Genomic DNA, 12,450 nt, shown 5'->3' with positions numbered 1-12,450 from the left:
CACTTTTGGAGTCGCAAATGGATAAATGAACAGTTAACACTCACAAGGTCACAACGCATCGCAAATGCAACACGTTGTGACCTTGTGGATCTGCTTTTTTTGCCAAACGCGTGCCCCCAGAATATGGACGCTTGTGTGGTTAAAAAACACCCGGAAACTCGCTCAAAGCACAGTAGTTGCCTCACTTGCCTGTACAGACTCCCTCTGTAAAGTGCATCACTTTGCATAATATTCATACTCATGCGACTAAATAACAGAGAGATATGTGTATTTATATGCCACCATTGGAAAGTGAATGAGTTCATCCTCATGATGGCTCATTTATGGGAGCGTGAATAGGGTGGATATTCTCCATAGAACCAGCTCTGTAATATAACACAGTAAATGTCATTGTGCTGTATTGTGTGGTGTGTCCTACTGTGTCGCACTCAATTACATGGCGGTCCATTATGAGGAAGAGACACAAAGACGGAGGAAGAGAGAGAGTGTGTTGAGTATGGGGAGTAGCGAGAGATAGAGAGAGACAGAGACAAAGAGAGGGGGGGGGGCACGTAAGAGAGAAACTGAGGGAAAAATGGAGGGAGAGAGAGAGAGAGAGAGAGAGAGAGTAGTATCGGTGTGTGAAGGACACAGCAGGCATCAAACAGACACAAACAGATGCAAATGAGTGTAAATTTAAGTGTAAAGATGAGAGTTAATTCAAGTGTAAAAATGAGTTAAATTAATGACGATTTTGCAGTGGGACGGGGGGAGGCTTCAGCACAGCTCCTGCAGGTGGGCAGCCGAGACGGAAAGGAATTACGGACTGAATTATGGATGGGAATCATTCATGAATCAAACTGCTACATTTCAGCCTAAAAAATCCCAAAGACAACCACTCCCCACACACTGAATGAGTACTGCATGAATAGATTGGGGGAATCTGCATTAAGTAAGGCAAGCACATTTCAACATCACAGCAATTTGAAGTGCTTTGCACAAATAATTAAGAGCATTAAGAAACACATTATAAAATGACAGTTGGATACAGTTAAAAATTGTTATTAAAGAGGTCAGAGATTAGAAATGAACATTTAAAATTCAACAGAAGAATAAGAAATAGTTGTTTTTTTAAAACGTCAGTAAAAGGCAACAACACAGAAGAATCTTCAGCTTTGATTTAAAATAACTGTTGTAGCAGACCAGCAGTTTTCTGGGAGTTTGTTCCAGATATATGGTGCATGAAAAACTGAAATTGACTCTGGGGGCCATAAAGCACACCTGCCCCCAGAAGACCGGAGAGGTCTGGGATAGCTATAAAGTAGCAGAAAGAACAAAAATGTGGTTTGGCCCTAAACCATGCAATGCTTTACTTTATACACCAACAGTAGTATTTTGAAATCATGACTTTCACAGACAAGGAGCCAGTCCAAAGAGCTGAGAGCTGGATTGATATGGTAGTCCGCTTTCTTGGTATTCGTAAGGACTTGAGCCTCAATGCGGCTGTCTGATACATTTCTTAGAGAGACCTGTGAAAGACACCGTTACAGTGGTTGAGGCTATTGATAGGTGCACCGTCTTCAGATGCAATAAAGTGTATAATAATGTGATTTTATTAAGAGATCGGGCGGTGTGTTGGATACTGGGACTGACAATCACTGATGAGAGAGATATTGACTTCTGACAGAGGCAATAGATTGTTTATTTTAGCGTGCAGCTGTGTGTTTGTGCGTGTGTGTGTGCGCACGCGTGCGCGTGCGTACGTGCGTGTCCCCCACACGTGCATCATTTTCATTACAATAACGTGTGAACAGTGTGAATAGACCCGGGGCTTTTAGCCAGGTGGTCTTGGATTAACAGGTAGTTAAAGTGCTAATGAGACGCACTGATGGACACTCACTCTCCCAATTTCCTGCTTCAACAGAGCGTGTAACCGAAGTCAAGACTGACATTTTCGTGACGAGCATCGGGCCCGTCTCAGACCACGACATGGTAAGCCTTCGCCTTCGTTTTAAATGGCACTCCCCCCCCACCTCCCCCTCCTCCTTCTCTCCCCCTCCTCCTCTCCTAAACCCTCTCTGGGCTCTGTGGTGTTTGCTAAACGGACAAAATGTTTATTAATTTGATTACTCATGCCATGAATTTTGCACGTGTAAATAAAAATGTCAGGAGCGATGAATGGCTGTTGCCTTTTTATCTTTATTTATTTTTTGTGTCGCCCCCATAGCCCGGTAATCCCTGCCTATAAATGCCATTCGCAGGTCGTGAACGCGGTCACACGTGACTTTTAATGCGGATGTCGATATTTATCGCCGACCGTGAACCCCGTGCCGTGTTGACTGGTGTTTGTGTATATAGTGGCTTTGGGATCTTTTAGGCAGTGCATTTTAGAGAGAGTGTTTACTTTTCTTATTGTAAGTCGCTCTGGTTAAGAGCGTACTGCTAAATGCCAAAATTGTACATTGTAATTACAAATTGTGATATACGGCTATTGTTTCAGCTGTGTGTCCGTCATGCCGAGCTCACATTATTAAACAGGTTATTTTGGGAGGACCCAACACTTTTGAAGAAGCAATATGTCAGAACTATCTAAATAGCTGTTTTTCACTTGTATTTCATCATCGCTGGCCTATAAGTCATTTTTATGTCTTGAAAGGTCAACGTGACCTTTCAAGTCACCAAAATAACCAGGTCAGCTGTGAGACCCAGATTCATCTAATTTAAACACCAGTACTTATGATTAGATAGATATTTATTGCAGTCATTGACGACTCCTGATAACGAACAGTTCACAATAAGTGAGAAGGTTGGGGTTGAGAGTCTTGCTCAAAGGCAACGGGGCACAACGGCTGTTGTGGGAATCAAAACGGTTTCCTCCCGTTTCTCCCCAGAGTTGGACAGGTATTTAATTTCAGGCCAGATATACAGTACAGTAGTGCTTTGGTCTACGGCTTCCGTGATATGACACGATAAGGCGTAATCATGCTGTCAGTCATCACTGATATATGAGTCAAATGCAAAAACTAACAATGCTCATTTAAGTGAGAAGAGCGTATTGTTAGTATGCAAACTTTATATATCTCTGCTGTCCGGCAGCAACCAACTAACTCCAAAATGTTCATTTTTCAGGAAATGACAAAAAAAGTGGAGTTAGGAGGTTTTGTTCATCATTGATAAGAACAGCTGAATAGACCATATTCACATGGCGGCCATGTTTCTATGAAGTCAATGAAACTAGCCACCCCGGGTGGCGGCACTTTCAATGTTAAATTCCAATATGGCCGCCGTGTGAATATGTTCTATGGACCTCCAAGCTAACAATGAGGTTGGAGGTCAAAAGGGGGTGGAGCCTGGAGTCAGCTAAACCCGCTAACTCCACCCCCCTTTGGTGGACTTGGCTGGTTTTAGCAGAAAGTTTGAGGATCCAATGGAGTTAACTGGTTTTGTCAGAAGCGCTTTTTAATGCTTTTCATTTGTTCAATATTGTTTTAATCAACACACAGATGTAAAGGGTGTTCAATGGCCCTGATTTATGGAAAAAAAATGCGAAAGCGGAAAAATAGAGTTAGCTGGTTCCTGCCGGATGATCTATCTCTACATGCACTAGGGTAGTAAAAAGCACATTGATGGGACACGGTTCAGTTCAGGATACACGGCTTATTGCATGGAATGTTTGTATGACCTAGGTTAGGTAAAGGTCGGCCTGTAATCAATGTGATTGAGGATCCCAGATGGACGCAAAGCTTCTTGTGTGAGTGAGGCGTATATGAACCCCTGTATGCTCTTTGTTTGTTGGAGAACTCCCCGGACCCGTCCGAACTGACACAGAGAAGGACTTCTTGACGTTTAAATTCATTTTATCAGTGCCATGCCACGAGGGAGTCATATCATCACATATCATTGGGAAGATAAATGATAGCATATCAAAATAAGAAAGGCTATTGACAATGGTCAAATTGATTGCCCTGTTTAAATATTGCCTGACTGTGGCACATTCACAGATGTGTCCTGAATCAATCCACTAATCTTCACACGGCGTACGTAAGAAACCCACTTATCTAAAGTGTGATTGCTTCTCTGCCACTCCACCTTAAGAGAAGAAGGAGAGACTCCCATTTCTCTCAGTCGAAGCATTTGGACTATGCTGACATAATCTCAGTTAATTGCATCAGCTGGCATAGGGGCCTGGAAGAATTCTGCCGCTGCGTTAAGCCAAGAGGGAGAGAGAGCTCTCTCTAACTAGGTAATTCTGACTCTCATTCCAGTTCTTCTATAAGGCCTACCTTGAAGCTCTGTTTCAGTTCACACTAATTATCTCATGTGGATAGGAAACGAAAGGGGGAAAAAAATACAACAAAACAAAATAACAGACCGCACTGTAATTTTCTCTGTCTCTCATTGCTCAGGCAGTGGTGTGGAACCATTAAGATCTGCTCTCCACCATGATCATTAGTGGGCTTCAAAAAGAAATGTCCCCCCTACTTTTTTTGGCGAAGAACTAGGTTTCAAGCGAACACCGACTTTCAAGCTAACAACGCATTGAGTTGTGACACGTTGTTAGCCAAAGTTATTTTCTCCAAGCAACGCCATCGTGCAATGGAGTATAAATTAAGCTTGAGGATTTGCTTTTGTGTACAGATCACTGAGCTCTGATTCATACGTACAATTTTAAAAAAGCCACAATGATCATTTGTGGCATTCGGCTGTTTACAGAAGAACTGTGTAATTGTATCTAGGGGAATAAATACACGAAAACCACAATTAGCCATTTGACTATGAAACATATAAATAGAAAATCACCACGCTCTAATAGTAAAGTGTCCCCCCCCCCCCCACACACAACGGCACAGGCGCTCACAGCCTCCATTGCGTTGGAAAAGCCGTACCTTTAAAGCCTCTAATGTGAGTAGACAGTAACCAGCATGGAAACTAGGCCATCGCTACCATATGGAAGCCAGAGTGACAAGAGAGAAAAACAACATAGGATATAAGTTAGAAGGGGAGGTTGCATTACTCAGCATTCTCGCGAGGCTAACTCTGGCAGATTACCAGCTGCGAGGGGTTCTGACATCTGGCTTTGCCTCTTGCCTCTCACACCCAGCTGCAAAGGATGGGAGTTCTGACATCTGGCTTTGCCTCTTGCCTCTCACACCCAACTGCAAAGGATGGAAGTTCTGACATCTGGCTTTGCCTTTCGCCTCTCACTCCCTCTCTCCCTTTTGCTGAAGTTATACTCCATCGTATGATGGTGTCGCGCACTGAAAAGAGACGATCTATAGTACCTCAAAACGCGGCGCGATTTGAGCTCGTTTTGAGTCACGTGATTCAAGGTCAAGTTTATTAATGTGTCCCAAACTGGGCAATTTATGTTACAGCAGATAATAAAAGCTCTAAAACACAGTAAACATACATAAACAAGACACAGACATAGACATGGTCACAAGATCCAGATAATAATAGTAGTATAAGTATAAGTGTAACAACAATCATCCTTCCACCTCCATAATTGTGGCCAGCAGACCACAACCATATTGCACCATAGGAAACAAAAGAAAAGGCAAAAAAAAAAAAACACATCAGCCCATCATTATACCATCCTCAGTCGTACGATGAAGTATACATCCGGCTTTACTCAGCATTCTCACCGAGGCTGACTATGGCAGATAACCAGCTGCCAAGGGATGGGAAGTTCTGACACCTGCCGTTACCTTTTGCCTCTCACACACCCTATATAGTGTCTCACTATTCTCTCTGTCTGTTTTGTTCTCTCTCCGCCGCCCACCTTCCCCTTGGTGTCCAACAGGAGTACACCATCGATGTGTTCTTCAGACAGAGCTGGAAGGACGAGAGGCTAAAGTTTAAGGGGCCCATGGCGGTGCTGCGTCTCAACAACCTGATGGCCAGCAAGATCTGGACGCCCGACACCTTCTTCCACAACGGCAAGAAGTCCGTGGCCCACAACATGACCATGCCCAACAAGCTGCTACGCATCACAGAGGAAGGCACGCTGCTCTACACCATGAGGTACGCTGGACGATTGGGGCTTTTGTTCTAGCTTCTATCCCAGTGGTTCTCAACCTGTGGGTCGGGACCCCCAGTGGGGGGGGTCCCCACATGATTTTGGGGGGGTCCCAGATGACAGAAAAGTGTCAATTTAAGGACTTTTAAGACCTTTTTAATACATAAAAAAAATGAAATGGAAAAAAGACCATTACTGCATCAAAAGTAATCAACAAGCTATACTATAGAAACTGGTCAAACATTGACCAAATTGTCAAATAATATAAGAAAAGGGCAAACATTTTGAAAATAGCCGATCTACAACAAGCTTAGAAGAAGCTTGTAGGTCTGGTATTTTCACAATGTATATGTGGGAACTGAATCAAACTAAATGTAATGCCTCAACTCCTACAATTCCAAGTGATCGTCAGGGTCGGGGGGTCCCCGGTTCAAATATGATTCTTTTGCGGGGTCGCAGCTTGTACATTTTGAGAACCACTGATATATGCTCCACATTTTGCTAGGTTAAAATTACAAGTGGGAGGGAGAAGGGCTCATTTTTGTATTTGTATTGATTGAATACGTTATTAGTCAGATATGAAAACACACAAAAAAAAGTCCTGGGGACTTGTTTCTATTGTGGTCCTATGTATTTAATTAATTAACATAGCATATTAACATATAAATACATGTCATCTACAAATAACTATATGTACAAAGGAGAAGGAGGAAAGGAAAAACGGAAAAACGGCGGCAGTGAATAACACCTCATTTATATGGGAATTAAAATCCTCCCCTTGTGGTCTCCCAGAGATGCTCGTAGGCCTGCGTCCTGCGTCGCTGACGCACCATATTGCGAAAGGACGCATTCATGACAACTCTAGTGCGTCCATGGGACGCAGCTCCGATTAGCTCCGATAATATATAATATTTGTCAGCTGTGATCTACATGGACTCTCTCGGTTAGGCACCGTTGGTGGAGAAGTATAACTCTCCGTTTAGACACCGTTGTACTGGAGAAGTATAACTCGGTTAAACGGCGTTGTGTGGCAGAAGCAGCAGCACAGCCCCTCGCTGTTAGTCTACGCTACACACAGAGAGAGAGAGAGAGAGACGGCATGAGGACCTGCTCTTAAACGTGTTAAAACGTCTTGGATAGACCACTGTCTGGAATAATAACTGATCATCATACATACAGGTCTACTACTAATCTTTGTTGCTGTTGTCATCTTAAATTGACCAGCCAAAGTAAAATCCCCGATTTTAGAGTGTTCTCCCACTTGCTTGGAGATCAGAGTGGTGGATTAACGCATGTTGCCAATCAGCTGTGTAACATTAGCAGGTTAACGATGGCTCGTTGATCCTATGCATTTGACCCTGATTTGACCACAAAGGCAAACAAAAGCACTAATGGCAGCTGTAAGTAACCGGTTGTCTATCGTCTGTGTCTTGTGTATGTTTAATAGGCAACTGGATGTTTTCTGTAGCTTAGAGATATCATAACAATTAATTCCCTGAAGAGGGTAGACCCTCTCCCTCATGCTAAACTTAAAGTGACTTATAAGGTTCCACTTCTCCTCAAAAAGACAACTTTATTTTCCTTTCTCAATGACAAGCCTAATAGTATTATTGCATGTTGACTATGTGCAATAACTGCAAGCCAATGTTCATAGGCATTGTCAGTATTTGTCTTCATTATTTCTTGAATTCCTATTTCTTTATTTGCCAATACTTCCACTGTAAGCCAGTGTTTTCAGTCTACACAATAAATAGTAAAAATAAATTCTACATTCATAAATAATACAAAATAAAATAATAATAATGATTAAAAGGTTCTATGATTAAATGTATTCTATTGGTCAAAGGTATGTTAAATCCACCTGTTGCCCACTACTAGTATTTCTTACCATAAGGTGTGCTAATACTACAGAATCATATACATTTGAAAAAATATATTTATGATTTTTTAATATATGTATATATATCGGTATCGGTCTTGAAAAGCAGGAACGGGTCGCACTGATCTAGATCTGCTATTTTCACAATATGTATCTGTGGAACTGAATAAAACTAAATTAAGTGCCTCAACTCCTAATTCCTCAGGGTGGGGGGTCCCCAGTTAAAATATGATTATTTTGGGGGGTCGCTGCCTGAAAAGGTTGAGATCCACTGCATCAGGATATAATGTACACAGTCACACACGCATAGAAGATATGGAGATTGGAGATCAAAGAAAACGATAGGGGGGGGACGTGTAATTGGGGACCCATAAAATGTCCCTGGGACCCATCTAAAAGACCACCCTTGCATCCCAGGACCCATTACATTGAAAACCTAGCAACATCACTGTCTCCTGATAGATGTTTTTTCCAGGCCAGTTGTGAAATAAACCAGTGATTCACAATCTTTAATGGAGGATGTCAGGGCATTCCACATTGTGGTGGCAGAGTATAGAATGAGAATTGTCCCATGTTTATTCTAAATTTGGGATGTACCAAATCGTGGTTGCTCCCTTGTGGCTGTGGGTGTCACTTTGGAGAAGTAGCTAGACAGGTATGAGGGCACTGTCCTGTTGAGTATCTTAAATACAGTAGCAATCCCATTCATATTTGCTTAACCCTATCTTCCACCCTGGGCCATCCCAAACTAGCAAAGTGTGTTGGACTTTGACAATTGGACCTTTAAGGCAAAGTAGTAGTCGAATTGGTTTGTTTTGGGAGGTCTGAAGCTTGGTTTTTAGTGACAATGAGGTGTTGGAGAACCGAGAGGTGCAAGCATAATTAAAATGGCATTGAATGAGGGCTCCAGCTAGAGTCTTGAGTGCGCTTTTGTTGACAAAAGAGGAAATCCTGCCCAAGAATCTTGTTCTTTCTTGATCACCTTTGATGCCATTTTTGATCATTTGATCATTTTTTATACCAAGACCGTTGTGTATATTCTCTGATGACAAGCTCAGTTACCGTCAAGAATAATAAAGTCTGTCGTAGGGAGTAAGCAACACTGGAAAAAAAAAAGTAAAGGAAAGAAAAAAAGGTCATTTGTTATTTTGTTTTACAGATTGTCAGTATAGTTTAGTCCTGTACACTATTTATGTTTTCCAGTGCCCGATCGACCAAAGTTATCAGCTTCCCAGTAAAGTACAACGGTTCTCCCCGTCATGATTTATCACCACGGGGACATTTTGTGACAGTAGGCAGCACTATGATGAGGTGCTGAGAGAGGACCGCACGTGGTACCTCGGCCCTGTGGAGCTCGTACTGTACTTGGGCTGGAGGGGCCGTAAATACTAAGAGCCTTAAGATGACGCAAAGCCCCATATATTCACTGCACGGCAAAAAAAGCTACAGGGGGGGGGGCGGGTTATAAAGCCTCTTTTATTTTATTTTCGTCATTTCTGTCAGTGGAGGAGGGAGGTTTGTTGGGGGGTGGGGGGGGCGGCTGTTTTGCTGTCACAGATGAGAGAGATGAGGGCCCGGTCGAAGAGATTAGGGCGTCACGGATGGCGTGACGCTCTGGTTTTCCCAGCGAGCGGGAAAAGGGGGTGGAGAGGCACAAATCAGAAGGCTGGCAGAGAGGGCGCCATGTGTTGCTTTATGTCTCAGTGGCTTGTTATGTCAACCCCCCCCATCCCCCCCACCATCCCACCAGCTCCACCTCCCGCGCGCGCCTCCTCCTCCTCCTCTGCCGTGCTGTAAGCCTCCTTGGTTCTGCCACACTGCATCGATTTCTCCATCCGTCTCCATATTGAACCTGTCTTCTCTCCCTCTACGCAGGCTGACAGTGAGGGCAGAGTGTCCCATGCACCTGGAAGACTTCCCGATGGATGCCCATGCATGTCCACTAAAGTTTGGCAGCTGTGAGTGTCCTGCCTTTCAGACACACGTGCACACACACCCACCCACCCACACCCCACCCACACACGCACACACGCACACGCGTGCGCCCTCCCTCGACCACACTGTTTGCCAACCCCCGAACCGACTAGAAGCCCGCGACCCCAGCACCAGTTCCCTGATAGGGGCTGACAGGCCTGGTAACAGCTGTTCTCCCAGAGGATCTGACCCCCCCCGCCCCCTACTCCCCCCCCGCCCAGTCCCCCTCCGTTCGGCCCCGCCGGGGCCCCGTAAGACCCCGCCAGGCGTGCAGTGCACAGACCTGTGTTTATCCTGGGCAGCGCTCTCTCTGTCATATTTCCAGAGCGTTTGCGCCAGCTGCTCACCGCTGCCAGCTACCCTGAACCCAAATCATCCTTGAGAAGGCAGAACGGCGCGGAAGAGAGAGCGAGGGAGCTTAGTGAGAAATTAGAGAGAGGAGTGGGTGGGTGGGTGGGTGGGTGGGTGTGGGTAAGGGAGAGAGAAGTACGGGGGGAAGGACACACCAAAGAGACAATGGAAGGAAGTGAAGAAAAACAGACAGGGGGTGAGCAATGCGTCTGCTCGGTTCTGTTTAAATAAATAAAAAAAAGTGAAAAAAACACAGCACACCGTGAATATTAAGAACGAGCTTTCAACCCCATCACTTTAAACAGGCCCCGGTGTGTGTAAATCTTTCAGCGATGCTTTTCTCCTGCTGCAGTCTGCAGTCGACCCATCCTCTTGCCTCTGCAGTGCTACAGCCACACACTGCAGTTTTGACAGGTCGGTCGCCGGGGAGAAGGAATGTCTGACTTTGCTGTTTTAAGGTCATGTCATCCTGTTGGTGGCTGGGGGTGCTTTAGGTCTCTACCTGTTGTAGATATGAGGCCTGGGATGGTCTGAGAGAGGGGGATCAGAGGCCATGAAAGGAGGTTTGCTTAGATCAGTGGTCAGGACTCCATTTAAATTAAGCATTTAATTTAAGGACAATTTAATGCCTTTTTAATAATACCTAAAAAAGGAGAAGAAAATATAACGACCATTACTGTATCAAAAGTAATCATCAAACTATACTATACAAACTGGCCAAATTGTCAACCTTTGTGAAAATAGCCGATCTACACGCTTGTAGATCTGCGAGCTTGTAGATCTGCTATTTTCACAATATTTAACTGTGGAGTCAAGTACAATTTAATGGCCCAACTCTTATAATTCCAAGTGCTTGTCAGGGTGGGGGGGTCCCCAGTTCAAATATGATTAATTTGGGGTGTCGTGGACTGAAAAGGTTGAAAACCACTGGCTTAGATGGGAAGACAAAAGGACATAAGGCGAGTTGAGAATTGAGCAAACCACGACGTGAGGTGAGACGAGATTGGATGCGATGAGAACAAAATGGGAGGAGTCAAATAAAATAGAGATGAGATGAGTGGGGAACACAAAAGAATGATTCAACGAGACGAGATGAAGGGACTCGAGATAAGATGACATGCAACAATGGAAGGAGACAAAAATAAAAAGATGCAGGCGACATGAGATGACTTGAGAGTTTGTCGTTTCCCTGTAATCTCAAGCAAATCAAAGTTAGCCTGGAAACCAGACGAATCTGCCATTGCAACCAAAAAAAATGCCCTAGGCAGATTTGGTCTGGCAACGCTCAGTTGTGATTGGATTTCACTCCCTCCGAAGTAGTGAGGGACCAATCAGGGTCCAGTATGCAAATATGGGGTGGGTATGGAGGCATTTTTTAAATTCGCCCCTTGGAAATGCAGGTTCCACACCGAGATTCCACACTAATATCTACGCAGTGATATTAGTCTGGCCATGCCAGGCTAAATCAAAGTGTCTGCCACAAGGCAGCGCAATACAAAACTCTTGAGTGCAATAATTGTATGACGACTAAATCATGTCTTTGTTTCTCTACGTCCGTCAGATGCCTACACCCGCGCAGAGGTCGTTTATGTGTGGACCAGAGGTGCCGCCCAGTCTGTGGTGGTGGCCGAGGACGGCTCCAGACTGAACCAGTATGATCTCATGGGACAGCATGTGGATTCGGGCGTGGTGCAGTCCAGCACAGGTAGGTTCCAGTTCTGACCTATAAGATCTACAAGCTCGTTGCGTGGCACAGAGTGCCGCGCTACAAGCTTGTAGATCTGCAATTATTTGAAAAATTGTGAAAATGTGTGCAAATCTGTGAATATATAAGCGGACATTGTTAACTCAAATCTTTGCTTCTGGGGGGTCCCTGGAACCAAATATTTTTGAGATGGGGGGTCCGTGGCCAAATACATATCATTTTGGGGGTCCTTGACAATTATGCTGAGGTTTGAGAACCACTGATATAGCAACATACGTTTTTTTATAAAACTGTTGGGATTTAGAAGACATTTGTACAATCGGCTTCAGGTCTCAATTGGTTAATCTCTCGACCAGAGTGCTCACATCATTGTCCACACTGACTGCACACTTGTTGTAGCTTTCTGAACAAACTTGCTAATTTCCGCGTGCCTGTGCACTTCCAGCCCCAAAAAACTGAGCAGGACAGTCGGATAGAGCCGTCGTCCGCTCAGTTGACAGCCTCCAGCATATCGCTGCTGCACAAACACAAAGCCACTAACAG

General features: G+C 44.3%; 1 protein-coding gene across 2 annotated transcripts in view; it reads left to right on the top strand.

The window, feature by feature from the left end:
* Positions 1-1,953: 1,953 nt before the first annotated feature.
* The window catches only part of gabra1 (gamma-aminobutyric acid type A receptor subunit alpha1), a 31,664-nt gene continuing 21,167 nt past the window's right edge, over positions 1,954-12,450 (top strand). For both annotated transcript variants that reach the window (XM_084073210.1, XM_084073209.1), the window contains exons 1-4: positions 1,954-1,971; positions 5,783-6,003; positions 9,753-9,835; positions 11,764-11,907. In XM_084073210.1, coding sequence (XP_083929336.1) covers positions 1,969-1,971; positions 5,783-6,003; positions 9,753-9,835; positions 11,764-11,907 — 451 coding nt within the window. In that variant the 5' untranslated portion in view covers positions 1,954-1,968. The remainder of the gene's footprint in view (positions 1,972-5,782; positions 6,004-9,752; positions 9,836-11,763; positions 11,908-12,450) is intronic.

This window comes from Gymnoscopelus microlampas, assembly GCF_963454915.1.
Source record: "Gymnoscopelus microlampas genome assembly, chromosome: 12".
NCBI classification, from domain to species: domain Eukaryota; kingdom Metazoa; phylum Chordata; class Actinopteri; order Myctophiformes; family Myctophidae; genus Gymnoscopelus; species Gymnoscopelus microlampas.
This window is presented reverse-complemented; position numbering and strand designations above follow the sequence as displayed.